This window comes from Paroedura picta, chromosome 11 (assembly GCF_049243985.1).
Source record: "Paroedura picta isolate Pp20150507F chromosome 11, Ppicta_v3.0, whole genome shotgun sequence".
Taxonomy (NCBI): Eukaryota; Metazoa; Chordata; class Lepidosauria; order Squamata; family Gekkonidae; genus Paroedura; species Paroedura picta.
Window position 1 is genome coordinate 18,885,303 of NC_135379.1, and position 16,593 is coordinate 18,901,895.

The 16,593-nt window shown below is 42.1% G+C and overlaps 1 protein-coding gene across 9 annotated transcripts in view; it reads left to right on the forward strand.

Annotated features, from left to right (window-relative positions):
- Nucleotides 1–16,593, forward strand: part of ADAM22 (ADAM metallopeptidase domain 22) — a 115,555-nt gene extending 98,962 nt beyond the window's left edge. For 8 of the 9 annotated variants that reach the window (XM_077304178.1, XM_077304176.1, XM_077304179.1 and 5 more), the window contains 2 exons: nucleotides 8,357–8,480; nucleotides 10,329–16,593. In XM_077304178.1, the coding sequence (XP_077160293.1) occupies nucleotides 8,357–8,480; nucleotides 10,329–10,349 (145 nt within the window). In that variant the 3' untranslated portion in view covers nucleotides 10,350–16,593. Of the gene's footprint in view, nucleotides 1–2,699; nucleotides 2,787–8,356; nucleotides 8,481–10,328 lie in introns of all 9 variants that reach the window. The other variant, XM_077304183.1, reaches the window with a different exon arrangement.

The window sequence follows — 16,593 nt, forward strand, 5'->3', positions numbered from 1 at the left end:
GGGAATACATTTTATTGAAATTTAGACCAAATTATTGCAAACATGGTTGGATCATTAGAGTTTTTACATCAACTGGGTTTGATTCTGTTAATACGGAGGATACAAACTCCATTCAGCATGAGCAAAAAAAAAAAGTGCATATGCATTTCATCCCAAACACTGAAATCTGCAATAACTGTAGAACAGCAAAAAGGGAAGAAGGGCATAGAATAGGGGTAGTCAAACTGCGGCCCTGCAGATGTCTATGGACTACAATTCCCAGGAGCCACTGCCAGCGTTCGCTGTAGTCCATGGACATCTGGAGGGCCGCAGTTTGACTACTCCTGGCATAGAATGTACTCGATGTTTAGAGACAGGAGGTGGTGAAAGAAAGGAAGAGTCGCTAAACTAGTCCATCTCCAAAGCTCTGATAAGAGTAATGGGCAGTGCCTTGATTTTTCTCTACAGCCCCAAAGAATTACAAATGACTAGTTAAATAAAATAAGCCCCAGGCTCTCCAGAGTGTCTTGGTGGATAGATCAGATTGCATGGTGCACTTTGCAGCAGGATAGAACCCAGTTAGAAAGTAAGGTTCCATAGATACATTTAAAAGTCATTTATGACCGACATTTGTGTTCCCATAAAAAATTATCTTGATATTTATATAAACGTTGCCATTATTTTTGTAGCACGGCTTGTCTTAAACCACCTTAAGCGAGGGTCTCCTGTTATCTGAGAACGGAAGAAAAGTTCCAGTACCAACCAGAAAAGCAGCTGCAGTTAGGTCTCCCCGAAACATTTTATTAAGAACCAGAATTTTTCACTCTCACAAGATGAAGCTTTTCATGAACACACTGAGATGACTCTACTTTTCCCCATCCAGTGTTTGCCACGATGGGGTGAGTTGTTCATATGTACAAGAGTTCATCTCGCTGGTCTGGCAGGGACTCTTCCCCTCCCCTTTGGCCCTACAGATGTGTTTCTTTTGCTTGTCGGTAGTGTCATGGAAGGAATCTAAGGTGTGGTGAGCCTCTGCAGCTAGATCAGTTGCCATGTGGGGACAACTGCCGTGTGTTTAATGGAGGAAAGGAGAATGATCTAAGCCCCTCTGAGGGTCCCTGTTAGGGAAAAGGCATGGTATAAGCAAAATGAAATAAACAAAACAGAACACAGCTTCTGTGTGGCTGTGCTAAAGAGGTGTGCCAGTCTTAAGTGTCTGTGCTGATCTCCTATCCCTGGTCTGGAATTCATTTACTTAAAATCATAGGAGAGGCCAGAAGGGCATAAAGACCTTTCCTCCTCTCTGGTTTCAAACCTGCTATCAACCTGCTAATTCTCCTGGGGGTCACTTTGCATGTATCCAGAATGGCATATTTGTTTTGCTGTGTAGCTATAGCGCAAGGCACGAAACATTCCTGTATTTCACTCATTCTGTGTTACATATGTAGCACTGTGACCGATTCTGCATGGGTGGAAAAGGCCGGGCTGGTGCTCATATAGCAGCGATACTGATCCCCGATCCGTCCCAGGCCTGACATGCTTTAGGCCCTCCATTGCCCCGTAGCAAGGGAACATGGATATTTCCATGTTCCTTGGTCTGCTGCAGGGGTCCACAGGACCTATCTAGGTGCAGGCCTGTGTGGACCTCCTCCCCCTCCCCCTGTCCCAGAGGGGACAGAAAATGCCCAACTTGGTTCCTCAGTGCTTTGCAGGGCCAACTAGGGCATTATTTTTTATTTGCACAAAGGTCGGATTGTGTCGTTAAACACCTCCGTGGAGATAGAATCATAGAATCGTAGAGTTGGAAGGGGCCATGCAGGCCATCAAGTCCAACCCCCTGCTCAACGCAGGATCAGCCCAAAGCATCCTAAAGCAGGATACAGGAATCAGAGCATGCTGCTCTGCCACAATGATCCAGTGGCGGCCCACTGCTGGTGTGGAATTGGGCTGAGATATTATTCGCCCAAAGCCATTCTAAAGATTCTGTCCAGCATTTCAGATTTGTACACAGAGGAGACTTGCTATTTCTCTTCCTGCTTTGACTATTAATTTGCACTGCCCTAGTGGAGGCATAAGAGCCTCTTGTGGCGCAGAGTGGTAAGGCAGCCGTCTGAAAGCTTTGCCCATGAGGCTGGGAGTTCAATCCCAGCAGCCGGCTCAAGGTTGACTCAGCCTTCCATCCTTCCGAGGTCGGTAAAATGAGTACCCAGCTTGCTGGGGGGTAAACGGTAATGACTGGGGAAGGCACTGGCAAACCACCCCGTATTGAATCTGCCATGAAAACGCTGGAGGGCGTCACCCCAAGGGTCAGACATGACTCGGTGCTTGCACAGGGGATATCTTAGTGGAGGCATGTGAATTCCCTTTCTTTCTGCTCTGCCACTGCTTCTCATAATGTTGAAAGCGTGTTTGTATCCTAAATGAGCCCTGCTTTGGAGATATATAAGATCAGTAGTTCTTTGGGCTAGCAGTCCCTGAATTACATGAAGGTTTTCTCTTAAGACTAAGCTGAAAATCAAAGCCTAATTAACTTTGAGCCCCATAGCTCAGATTTTCTCATGCTGTTGTATGCATTGCCAACATTTTGTGCAACATTCACACTGATTTAACGTGACCCCCCGGGGTTTGGGGAGTGGAAAACACCCTTGCGGAGCTTGTGCTTTGTGTTCTCAGATGTTTCACTGTTCTGCTTTCTCTATTCCCCGCCTTGCTTTTTGCAGGTATTTAAACCCATGGTTCAAAAGAGAATATAATGTAGCTAAGTGGGTAGAAGATGTGAATAAAAACACTGAAGGACCCTACTTTAGGTATTTGTTGTAAATTAATTTTCTGTCATCTGTAAGAGCTTTCCCAGCACATTCCAGATATGATGGGACTTCCTGTCTTGTATCTTCCAATACAAGTGATTTCTGTAGGCGCCAAGGGCCCTTGTGCATTTGCTGCCTTCTGGTGTCTTTTTTGGGCTTCATCGTGCAATTACCATTCTTTTCTTGATGAAGCTGTGGAAAAGGATGTGCATAGTGCATGTGTTTCCCATCACCATTTCTAGCTTTCAGTAGCCATGTCTTTATTTGATGCCGTGTAGTGTTTAATGGGCATGATCCATGTCTAGCACTAATCAGGCAATGCTTAACCTGAATCACTAGAATTTAATGTTCCCGAGCTCGCAGTTTTGTGACGCATTCCTCTTCCAAGAAAGCTATAAAATGTTCAGTCTCAGCTAGTGGTGAAATTTTACCAGGGAAATAAAACGGCAATGACGTCATTTGGGATTGAAAGAAGGAAGTACCTAGCTCAGCCACTGGAGGTCAGTGTGGCAATTTGTTGGGAAGAATGGATTTCTCCTTGTGACAGCAACACATAGGCACACAGAGCAAACTACATTCACTTGTATTGAATTCAAATGTTGATCACAACAATCAGATCAAAATGAGAATGACCAAAACAGAGAGGGGAGAGGGAAGCCATTGGCATGAATTGAAACAGCATCTGTAGAAGCCTGGTCCTCTCTTATACCAAATAGCACTCAAAAACAAACAATCACCACCAAAATAAGTAAGCACAGGGCAAAATCTAAAATGAACAGTTTTGGTGATAACGCTTGTTAAAGCCAACCAAAATGACACAATATATTCTTAAGCCTTTCTCAGTCTCCAGAACTATTCATATTAAAGGGGAAGGGGTAGAATAAATAAATAAACATCACCCATTTTTAAAATAAATGCTAAAGTGCATTATGCAACTGGTTGTAGTGGTTAGGAGTGCGGACTTCTAATCTGGCAAGCCAGGTTTGATTCCGCACTCCCCCAGATGCAGCCAACTGGGTGACCTTGGGTTCACCACAGCACTGATAAAGCTGTTCTGACCAAGCAGGAATATCCGGGCTCTCTCAGCCTCACCTACTTCACAGGGTGTCTGTTGTCGGGAGAGGAAACGGAAGGCGACTGTAAGCCACTTTGAAACTTCTTTGGGTAGAGAAAAGCGGCATATAAGAACCAACTCTTCTTCTTTCCTAATGTAATTGCTTGGCCAACCTATGTTTGAAAACTTGTAGATAGCAGGTCAGTCTGAACCAGAGGAACCAGCAAGGTTTGGCGGTAGTAATTATACAGAGCCTGCTGAAAATGCATAAAAGAGAATCTCATTGATCATCACTTCCTAATTAGACTTCTTTTGCCCATCCTTTGGACCAGGTAGACCCAGGTAGTGGCCTTCCCCGCCATGTCAGCTAAAATCACAAAACTGAGCAATTGAGAAAACCCCCACTTCATTATTTATACGTTGCATTGGCTCTTATCATCTTTTTACTTTGTTGTCAGTTTCCATTAGGTTAACTTATAAAGGCGTATTTTCATGATGATCAAAATGCATTTGTGATGGAGCGTAAGAGAGGGAAAAGAGATCTAATATAGTGCAGTATAAAGTATCCTGTTTGTGGAAGAACGTACCTCTAGAATGAAATGTGGCCTATCTGAAGCCCCGTGGGGCAAAAACATACAAACAAAACTTGACTAAATTTCCATCTATTAAGAATCATGGAGTTGGAAGGGGCCATTCAGGCCCATCTAGTCCAACCCCCAGGATCAGCCCAAAGCATCCTAAAGCATCCAAGAAAAGTGTGTATCCAACCTTTGCTTGAAGACTGCCAGTGAGGGGGAGCCCACCACCTCCTTAGAATGTTGGGATTTTGAAATATTTTGGGGATTGGAAATAGTGTTTCCATCCTTAAACTGTGTATCTTTTTCTATAATTCTGATGGAAACAGAAATCAAGATGGACAGTGGATTATGAAGTGACATGAAGGATGCAAACAGCTAGAAAATAGCTAGATAAATGTAGGGAATGATAATTAATAGTTTTTTTTTCTTTTTTTCTGCCACAACACACTAGCAGAGCTGTCGCTTTGCAAGATTTGGCTGTGCATGAGCTGGGTGTAACTTAAGGAAAAAGCAAACCATAACAATAATGACCTTGTCAGGGGCCTGCATGCTATCAAGATCTGCTTCTAATCTGGTGAGCCAGGATTGATTCCCTGCTCCTTCTCCACATGCAGCCAGCTGGGTGACCTTGGGCTGGCCACAGCAGTGATAAAGCTGTTCTGACTGAGCAGTGATATCAGGGCTCTCTCAGCCTCACCCACCTCACAGGATGTCTATTGTGGGCAGAGGAAAGGGAAGGAGATTGTAAGCCACTTTGAGACTCCTTCGGGTAGAGAAAAGCAGCATATAAGAACCAACTCTTCTTCTTCTACCATGTCCTAGCTGGTTTTGCCTTGCTCCAATGCTGGTTTAACTGATGGATTTAATGGGATCTGATCAAAAAACCTTTTCCCTCAGACTCCCAGTAAACTTTTCTAAAAGGCATGAGTGCTCTTGACTTGTGCCCCAGGGGCCGCATTCAAAACTGCATGAGAAACGTGTTGTTCTTCTTTTAATGCATTCTGCAGCTGAGCATGATCTTGGTTTCAGGGGCCCTCCAGTTGACTTAGGCCACCCCCAGTTCCCCGCTTCTAGGCAGCCCTTCCAATGAGACTTTGTAGAGAAGCAAGCTGACTTCTGTACCATTTCACACACACCAGATAACTGTGCAAAATGACCTCAGACCATACATTTAGAACAGACCAAGATTTAGTACCTTGAAAAGATGTAGAATAAAGCCGTAATCAATCAAATAAATTTCAGTGAAGATGCCTTTGGGTAGTGAAAAGTGGGGAATAAAAACTAGCCCTTCTAATTATGCTGATTCAGTGAAGGAACATTAAAAAGAAGTTACTTTTGAAAGGAAACTTTTTCAGCCTGGTTTTTGGTAGGAACTGTGCCTTGCTGAGTTATTTCAGAGCCACTATTTGTACAGGGACTCTCTTTCCAGTTAGGTATAACTTTGGAAGACTCTCTATAATGAACTAAATCATCAAGTTTATCTGTTCCATTTCCCTCAAGCAATCAAGTATATGAAGTTGTCTTTGTAGTGGCACGCCCAGAAATATATTCTAAACAAAACAAAACTGTGTTCGGCATGTAAGATTTTAGTACTCAATGCATACTTTGGGTGAGCATAGAATTAGGAGACGAGTAAAAGGTCCAGTCGCATATTGATTGTGGATGGGTGCCTGGCAGCTGTTGAAGTATGGGTTGTTAACCTTCCATTTACATGTTGTAGTGACAGCATTGCTACTCTGAGTAACTTCTGCTTCTTTCACTTGAATGCTTACCTAACCCACAAATACCTCCTAATGGGTGGCCACCAGTCTACTTGAACATATGAGTGGAAGTCATAGAGACTATCAAGGTCTGGTAGAAAGTATAGTGCCCTGCATTAAACAAGAATATTTGATGGCTGGAGAAGAGGAATTAACCAGGGATACAAGGAGGAGTCTACCACACCCATAGGAATTTGGGGTTATAACTATGGTGTTCGCCATTATCAGTGTGCTAAGGGCAGTGTGTAAAGAAGGTCTGTGATATGGAGAAGAGCAGGTGTGCTGGAGAGATGCTAGTATTTCATCAGGATGCTAAACTGTTGGGGGGGGGGAGGCACAATGTTCTTACGGCGTTAATATTTTCATGCATATGTCCTAGACACAGGTCTTCCTAGGTCTGGAATAATCTAGAACCTCAAAGTAGTTCTTGTCCTTATGTGTAAAATTCCAGTCAATAAAGTGCAGAAGCCTTATTGACCTAAAAAACAAATGCCTTCCATGTGATACAGACATTGACTTCCTGCTGCTTGACCCTACTCACCCTGTACAGAAATGCTGATTGCTTTTACTAATCAGTCCATTTTTGTCCCATTTATCCCCCATCAGATTCTTTTTTGGCTGGACAAATGTGCACTGGATGACGCCTGCATGTCCAATAATTTGGGTGTTTTGGCACTTTGTAGTTTATTTTTGTTTTCTCATAATTAACAGTTTTGGCCTCTAAACTGCATGCCCTTGTGTAATCTAACCCACCCCTTGTTAATTGTGAAAAATGTATCTGCTCTCTTGTTTAAGTTATGATAAACTGTGATAAACTTATGTTGATGTAGTTGCACATGTGTCAGTGGGACGTGCATCAACCTAAGTGATTTTTAAAGTGACATATTGCTATGCAGTAAAACAACAACACTTGTTTGTTGTCACACTTTCAACCAGTACAGAAGTATATGTATAAACTGAAGGAGTTAGTTCCTCTCACACGCACACCTTATTTTTAGACAAATAAGAAGAGCCAGGTGATGTAGTGGTTAAGAGCGGTTAATATGGAGACCCAGGTTTGATTTCCTGCTCCTCCACATGAAGCCTGCTGGGTGACCTTGAGCCAGTTGCAGTTCTCCCAAGACTCCCTCAGCTCCACTTACCTCACATGGTGCCTGTTGTGGAGAGGGAAAGGGAAGATGATTGTAAGTTGCTCAAGGTAGAAAAAAGTGAGGTATAATGCCCAACTCTTAACATACTTATCATACTTGGGGCACTTACATGATCTCAGTAATCCTTACAATAATCCTGTAAAATATTGTCCCCATATTGCAGGTCGGGTACTAAGATCAAAACAAAGCCTACATGTGCTTGGACCACCTGACATGTAATTGATCAGCCAAAAGTACCTACATGTATGGAGAGTGATAGGTACTGTAAGAACAGTGCTGAGGAACGGGAAGTAACGCCTTGCCCCTTGTAGACCAGTACGTTAAAAAAAGGAGTATACAATACTAAGAGGGCGGTGTTGCTTTATATTTAACCTCTTTTTCCCTATGTTGAATCCCTGATTCAAACTGAACTGCTCTGTGGCTATTTTGGAGGCTAAATCTGCATATCAGGGGATCCAGACGTTGTGCAGTTTGCCTCTCTGAGGGAGAAGCCTGCCGAAAACCAATTGATGTGTTTCTGGCTGTACTGAGATTCGTAAGAGAGTCTCTTAGCCATTATGTTACCCTGGGTCTGGTTCACAGCTCATCATAAACCCACATAGTCCTTTGTGTACACAGATTATTTCATTTTCTGTATGAAAAGAAACGTTGGAGGCGAATTTGTTTTGCGCTACTTTCACTCCCTTCCTAAGGAGAGTCACTCCCTTCTCAGTCTGAGGTTGGTGAGGTTGGGAAAGGTGTAACTCTGCTTAGGGTGACACTATCAGTCACTTTTAAAGAGTACAGTCCCCTGGGATTGTCCCCACCACAGCCCCAGCTTCTGTCAATGGGGGCTGCATTTATGAAAGGGAGTGTCCTGGCAAACTGTGCCACAAAATTTTTAAAAAGATAGCTGAAAGCTTCCTTTTCAGCTCTACGAAAGCTTCATGGATGTCTTAACAAAACTTCAAAACTTAAGTTGCTATTCTTGCAGAAAGACTGGTTATCCCAAGACATTCTGTTTATTTTATCTGTTTCAATACTTCAGAACTCTTTCTCCTGCAAAGTCCCCATCGTCATCTACTGGTTCCATTGCCTCCAGCAGAAAATACCCGTACCCCATGCCTCCACTTCCTGATGAGGAGAAAAAAGCCAACAGAGCAAGTGCCAGGGTAAGAGTCCATGTGTGCTTGTATGTGGCTTCTGGATGCTTGAGTGAAAGCATCACGGAAGGTACAGGCAGGGATCATTTTGAACTTTGTGTGTCCGTTATACTTGCCTTGTATCACTGCTCTTATCTATTTGGTGAAGTGTTGTTAGTTAGGATCAAGTTTCTTGTAAATATACAGTACAGACGTAAAACTGAATGCATAAGAGTAGCCATATTGGATCAGACTCAGTGGTCCATCTGTTTCAGGATCCAGTGTCACAGAGTAGCTAACCAGATGATCCTGGAAGACCTACAAGCATAGGAACACCCTGCAAAATTGGTTGACGTTCAGGACAGGCAGTTTTCCAGAACTGTTAACTTCATTCCTTCCTTCATTACATTATATTACATTAGTAATAGTCCTCCTTTCTCAAGATCCAGAAGGGTGTAGAGCAGGGGTAGTCAAACTGCGGCCCTCCAGATGGCCGTGGACTACAATTCCCAGGAGCCCCTGCCAGCATTTGCTGGAGGGCCACAGTTTGACTACCCCTGGTGTAGAGGTTGAGGTTTATGACAGTGAAAATGAACCAAGTCCACAATCATGCTTAGTTCTGAATTCACAATGATGTATCATACTTTTATCATTGGGAACCCTGGGTGCAAGTGGGATAAGTAAGCAGACCCAACGCTTGGAATGGGTTTGGATTTGTCCATTCAATCACTTTAGCACACTTTGCAAAGACCAGTATGAAAAATGCCCTATTGGTCCACTGTATTTTCCAGCTTGGCCATTATGTAGATGGATGCAGTAGCAGGAATATTGTGGGCCATGTGGCACTCATGGCTGGTGGCATTCTGCCAGTACTCACAAAAGGAACAAATTAAAAGTTTGCCTTGCTTCCTTAGTCCCTTGGTGCTAAAGACAGAGCAGGATGTTACCATTCAAGACATCTGTTTTGTGTTAATCACACAATCAGTTAAGCTCTGTGTTGTTCAGGAGTCTTTGTATGCCTCCATCCTGTTTCCATGGAAAAGATTTTTTTTCCCCATTCAACTACTGTTGGTTTATTTAATACTTTTTTCATTTGCTAGAATACTTTATAGTCCTGAATGATCTGGCTGATCATCATTGCAGCTTAATTTATGTCCTCTAAACATGTCACTGTGGCCCAGTGGAAGAGCTTCTGCTTTGCATGGAGATGGTCCCAGGTCCAATCCGCAGCGTCCCCACTGAAAAGGGTTCATATGGTGGGTGGTGTGAAAGACCTATGCCTGAGACCCTGGAGAGCCACACCAGTCCATGTAGACAATACTGACCTTGATGAACCATGGATCTGATTCAGTATAAGGCAGCTTCATATATCTAATATATAGTAAAAAGTAGCTTAGATAATGTCATGCCCTACATTTTTAATGACTCTTTACTTATTTTAAACATATGCTAGAGAATGATGAATTTGCCTGAGGCCTTAAGGTACCAAATCTTAGTAGCCTGGAAGCAGACCAGGGCCCATTCTGCACATATTGGATAATGCACCTTCAACGGGCTTTTGCAGTTGGATCTTACTGTGCAGAATAGGAAAATCTACTTCTAAAGTGCATTGAAAGTGCATTAGCCAAGGTGTGCAGAATGAGTCCCGGATTTATATTGGTGTTCAAACCTGTCTAATATTGTCATTATTATTTTGTCTGAGATATAACAGCAGGCTTTTCTTAGAACGCTTTACAGATAAGGGGCTAGGGCATGCTTAAATATCTGTCGGGGGAGTCATCTTTGTCCACTGGTCCTCACTGGCTATTAATGCTGAACCAAATCAAATCAAATGCAGGTATTCTTAGTAATGAGCATTTATCTTTTCCCCCATTTTAGTTATGGGAGACTTCCATTTAGTTCCACGGCCTACCTGAGCTGGTTCCAGAAACAGTTTAATTCAGGTTTTATAGAAACTCTGAGTCACTGAACATTCATCCACTTATTGGATACTTGGACAGGACAGAGTCGTGCATCGGCAGGGAGCAAACAAGTTCTCCTGATGATGGAATGGTCACTATTCCGCGGCGGACGACAATTTTGTTAAAGAACAACCAACGATAGAAAAATATTAACCTGTGGGACCAAACGTGGGATGGTTATTCCGCACGATGGCAGAGAATACGTAGGCGTGCTGCTGAAACTAATTGGAGTCCCAACTGGGGTATTTGCTGGTCTAATATAGTCCCAAATAACTAAACAAAAACGGAATTCAGAATCTGGTATGTAAACATTTATGCGATGTGCATGAATCCCTCTGTTCTCCACTTTCCATGTGTAAAGGATTAATCATTATATCGTAGTAGAATTAGCATGCAGGAATATGATACGGAGGACTTTTCCACAGGCGGGGTTTCAAGCTATGAGATGCAAACATTTGACATGAGCATCCCACACAAAAAAGTGATCTTTTTTTTAACCTTTTGTGATTATATCCTCAGTACAAGAAATGCGTATACGTGTAAAAATTTATAAACTACCAACAAAGCAATCATATATAATGTGGTGTTTCTCTGGAAAACAGTCATGACTGAACATTATCACACATTTCAAAGATTTGAGTGTTGGAAACAAGCAATTCTAAAAATACTGTGGTTGGAATACCGGCACACTGTCTCTCAGAAATGAGCTTTGGACCAAAATCTATATAGTTTATTCAAACTCTAGGGAGGGGATGATTCAGCTGTTGTCCAGCCAAAGTTAAGCACATTTATGTCCCATTGATTTAAATGAGAGGATATTAAGTAAACGTTTAATTCTTCGTTAGCTCCTAGAGGTTATATTTAACTCTTTGGGTCAGCACTTCTACTTTGGAACTCTTGCCTTAACATTGATGAGGGTTGATTCAAGCAGGTAGCCGTGTCGGTCTGAAGAAGAACAACAAATTGTGAGTCCAGCAGCACCTTTAAGACCAACGAAGTTTTGTTCAGGGTATGAGCTTTTGTACATTGTATCTGAAGAACTGTGTGTGTGCATGAAAACTGATACCTTGAATAAAACTTGTTTGGCCACTGGACTAAAAATTTGTGTTGATGAGGGTTAGAACTCCCTGCTCTTCCAGAGCGACAAAACCCTCAACGCATGAATTGTGCAATAAAAAGTGACAGAGGTGGGAAATGTATTGAACAGAACTGCACAATGATGAAGACAAATCAAAGGACATCAGCATATTTTCCCGCCTGCCTCATCAACACAGCTGATGGGTCAGAAGCCTTGAGATGTGCTGGTGCCCTTCAAGTGGGAAAATGCCCTTTGAGGTGTTGGAGGCCAGAACTACCATGGTAAGAAATTGATCCCTTCTCCTTTGGCTCCATATCAATCTAGACCCTTCAGGGTGCATAAAACGACTTCATCTCAAAATAAATTTCCTCTGAAAAAGTATCATCTCAAGGCCAAATATGTGTTGATTTTACACCACTTATGCAGACTTCTGCTCATGTGTGCATCTGTTGAATCAGCAATATGCCAGCCAATTCCCCCGCCTCTTGCCTGCCATGAAGGAAACAGTCATCTGGGAATGGGCAGACTAGCATAGGTCCCAGAATGAAGATAACAGTGTCAGGGGTTCCAATGACAGCTGTCATTTCAGAGTACAGTGACTTTGATTTAAAATATTGCATCTCACACCAAAGAGAGCCATGCACTAGGAGGAGGCGGAAGCATGTCAGAACTTTCTAAAAGCAACCTCACCAGTAATATTGTTCCTAGAAAGAAGCAAGTCTTTGATCAGTTGAGGACCAGAACTAAACTCTAAAGTAAAAAAAAAGACAAGTTCCGTATTTGGTAGAAATTCAAGGAACGAAGGAGAGTAAGTTCTCAGTTTGAAAGGGTCTTAAAGGGAAGTTCCTTGTCCCAAACCCCAGAGTAAACAGTTATGAGAAAGGAAGTGGTTCTCTTAGAGCTTTGTAACTGAGCAAAGACCAAATACTAAAAGACTGAGATATAAGGACATTTTCACAAAATGCATAGGGGCCCTGAAATACCTCTATTGGTGCTATCAAATTGTTCATAAAACATCTTTTTTTGGTGGGAAGAGTACCTTTGTAGGTGGAACCTGGCTGTTAAAATCTCATCCGTTAACAAGACTGTTACATTCTTAGCAATTATATCCTTGCTAAGTCAATGGAAACTTTTCAGCCAGAGGGATCTCCATGCCCCATCCTTAGCCAGATGCACTCTTCCTGACATATTAGAAGCTGAGAGGCAGTGGCTGTAGTAACTAGGCTATTCAAAATATTGGCTACCCTTGTACTAGAGATTTTTATTAATAGAGTTAATCTTGGGAGGCATCTCTCACATTCCTGAAACTTTGGGAAAAGCCTTCATAAAGAACTGCATATGCTGAAGCGGCAAAATGGCCATACAGAACAGTCTCTTGTACTAGAAAGAGGGGGTCTGTTGTCAGTAATCCCAATAATCAAGATGCCCACTAACTCTTGCTCTGGTTAGTACATAATTTCCCTTGAAGGACTCTAGACTGAGTTCCCACTACTATGATTGGGACTCTCTTACCGTTGAATACAACGAACACTCAACATTCTTACCTTAATGGTAAGATAGTTGTCACTTCTGCCAGGAGCTTTTCTTGCTTAAATATTATTTGATCATTTATAAAGCATCTGAAAGTCTAAGGATTATGCAAGCATATTTTTTTCCTTTTGTTCCCCCCCACCCCTTTCCCGGTGCTTGTGTTCAATCCTAGTTTGTCCATTTTTTGTGATCACAAAATGATGCTTTGGCACATTCCCAGATTTATGCCCAAATCCCAAAACTGTAGCTTTGCTGTTTTTCTGAAGCGAATTCTGACCTATGAGTTCTTAGGAATCATCTCTGGTTGAAATCACAACAGACTCCAATACTGGGGTACCATTTGGGTGAGATCATCTTTGAGAAAATATGTACAGCTTTGATATTGGTGTTCTAGTCCATGTTTACCAGGTATTATAAAACTGATGTCTCACCCCTTCATATTCTGCCTTTAGAAAGGTATTGCAGAGAGCTCAAGTACCACAAGTGTCCCTATGCAACTGGAAGCGCACTCAGGGATGTCATTGCTTTCATGCATCCTGAAGGTTCTAATGTATCTCCAAGGAGCTATGGGAGAAAAGGAAATTTCTTACTCTGAGTTCTTTGTCTCCAGTATACCCACAGAGCATTCTCTCCACAACCATGCTTCGGCATAAACGTGTGTGTGTGTGTGTGTGTGTGTGTGTGTGTGTGTGTGTGGAGGGGGTTGGAGTATCTAGAGTTGCCAACCTCCAGTTGGAACCTGGAAATCTCCTGATATTACAATTGATCTCCTGCTGACCAAGATCAGTTCCCTTGCAGAAAATGGCTGCTTTGGAGAATGGACACTATAGCATTATAGCCCAATGAAGTCTCTGCCTTCCCCAGGCTCCATCTCCAACATTTCCCAACCCAGAGCTGGTAACCCTAATGGAATCCTACCTGTCCTGTTCTGCTTTTGTCATATAGAGCAGGGGTAGTCAACCTGTGGTCCTTCAGATGTTCGTGGACTACAATTCCCATGAGCCCCTGCCAGCAAACAACTGAAAGGGGCTCATGGGAATTGTAGTCCATGAACATCTGGAGGACCACAGGTTGACTACCCCTGATATAGAGTACTGGGGGAGGGATTTGCTGTTGTTTGTAGGCTGGAAAACATATGAGCACTTTTTGTTGAAGCAATTATGATAATCAAAGAACTTCGCTCTGCCTCCTATTCCATGAGGAAGTGCTAACCCAAAGGACCTAGAATTCCCCCTGGGAACCTGGGGGAATTCAAGGTTAGAAATGTCCTTCTCTCTCCCACTGAACTCAATACATCTTTGAACTCAATACATCTTTGTCTTCAACAAAATACAATTTTTTTTCCCTCTGCAGTCTGGAAGAACAACAGGGTGACGATGCTCAGAATGGCAAATTTGGTGTATGTACTAAATACTCATTTTGTGAAATTCAGCTGTATGCCATTTAAATAACACGATAATGCTTTTGCAAATAGCAGCATTTTGATCAAACAGGAAACATCACCTGAATGGTTTGATAAAATTGCCAGTTAATGTAAGTGGATTGTGTGTTATCTAGAACAGGGGTAGTCAACCTGTGGTCCTCCAGATGTCCATGGACTACAGTTCCCATGAGCCCCTGCCAGCATTTGCTGGCAGGGGCTCATGGGAATTGTAGACCATGAACATCTGGAGGGCCACAGGTTGTCTACCCCTGATCTAGAAAGCTTATTCAGGCATCCAGTCATAATATACCCTGGCAGTTCTCCATTTCCAGTTAAACAGCACAAGGGATACTTTGTAGAACATGCATGTTCAGAATGTTGTGCAGTTACCAGTTGCAGAGGGATGATGGGCTTGAATGGGTCTGTTCCTTTTTAGTGAAAGATCCAGGCGAAGCCCTTCCCCTGAATTCTTGACAAGAGACCTTATGCACTTTTAACAGACACAGACAGCTTGATACTGCCTGTAAAATTCTTATACTGTCGCAACAGTGCTGAAAGCCAGGGAACTGTACCATAGAATCGAAGCAGACGGCTAAAAAAGAAAGGGGGGAGGACTCTTCAAAGAATTTTCCTGCCTTGGGTTTTTTCTTCTTCTTAATGAGGTGGCATAAAAACACCTTTATTTTATTTTGCTATATAGCAAAAAAAAAAAAAGAAGAAGTTCCAATCGGTTATGCTGTGGTAATCTTGCGAAATGTGCCCCAAATTTATGCAAGATGAAACGATAGGAATAAAGCACCTTATTGCAACTGTGGTAGAACTTTGTCTTCCCAAGTTACGTGTTTTGCGAGGTTTATGTATGGCGCTTAACAGCCGCAGTTTTCACTGCAAACAAACTGAAATGAGTGAGATGTATGCTTCCTTTGAACCCCAAGGGGTTACCTCGTGATGCTTTCTAGATACAAGAAATCCAGGGGAAATATTCCCTTGCTGTGATTAGAATAAAACAGTGGAAGTATTGCTCTCTGGCAAGAAATGAAGACTGCCCCATGATTGTTGGAGGGGGAAATAGTCTCAGTTACAAGCGTATTTCAGGCAAGAACGTCATCCAGTCATTTTTAGTATTTGTGAATGGGTCCATAAGCGATAGTTCAGAACTTCCTACCTCTTTTAGGCAATTCTTTTGGGAGGTGCATTCTACCTGTTGCCTCCTTACCTGGAACTAGGTTTGTTTCAAACAATCCCACTTATCTGAGAATGTTCCTTCGATGAGACTATAAAGCTAAGGATGTCCCTAATTGTAAAATATTCAAGACTTTTAAAGTATTATATTTATAAGACTTTGCAGCTTATATTTATACAATCCCGGCTTTGCAGCCGTAAATATCCCTATAAGAGGCATAACGCTTTGGTATTTTTAATTTGTAACAAATATGAAATAATACAAAGTGCAAATACATGAGAGGTGTCTAAGAGATTGCTGGTTATATATAAGAGATTAGTTTTGGAAATATTTTAAGTAGGCCAAGAGCTGGACAATGGAAATTCAGTTAACTTCTTTTGCCGATAGGGCTTGGGCAATTCTACTGAGGTCATGGATACCTTTCTGTGGGTTTTTCTGTAGTTTCGTTGGATGTAGAATCAACTTCTTGAACATTTCCCATTAAGTTCCAAAATATTTGAGGTAAAATGGCCAATTCTCTGTCAGTTCTGGAGAACAACCTCTTTCCATGCTAGCTTTTTATAGTTCTCTGTTGCTGAACTATTTAAATGTTTATTACGTGCCTTTTTCGATGTGTTGATTTGATGAAACCCATTTGCCACTTGAACTCGTTCAGTCATATTTCCTGTATTCTTCATTCAACTTCTTTCAAGAGCAAAGTAGTTTTTTTTGTTTGTTTTTTTTTGAGGGGGCAGACAACTGAATGTAACTTAGTGGGCATTGAGGCAAATCACTGAGAATACATCTTTCTTTAGAAATAATGATACACATTGTGCTCGCTGCTTTTGTCGTCTTCCGTTCATATCGTTCATTTGTAACCTTTGAATTGACCATCCTTGGATCATCACCTATATTTGTAAATATGCAGCCACTTGATAATTTCAGTGTAAAGCTTAATAATAATTTTAATAAAATTTGGCTTTTACTTC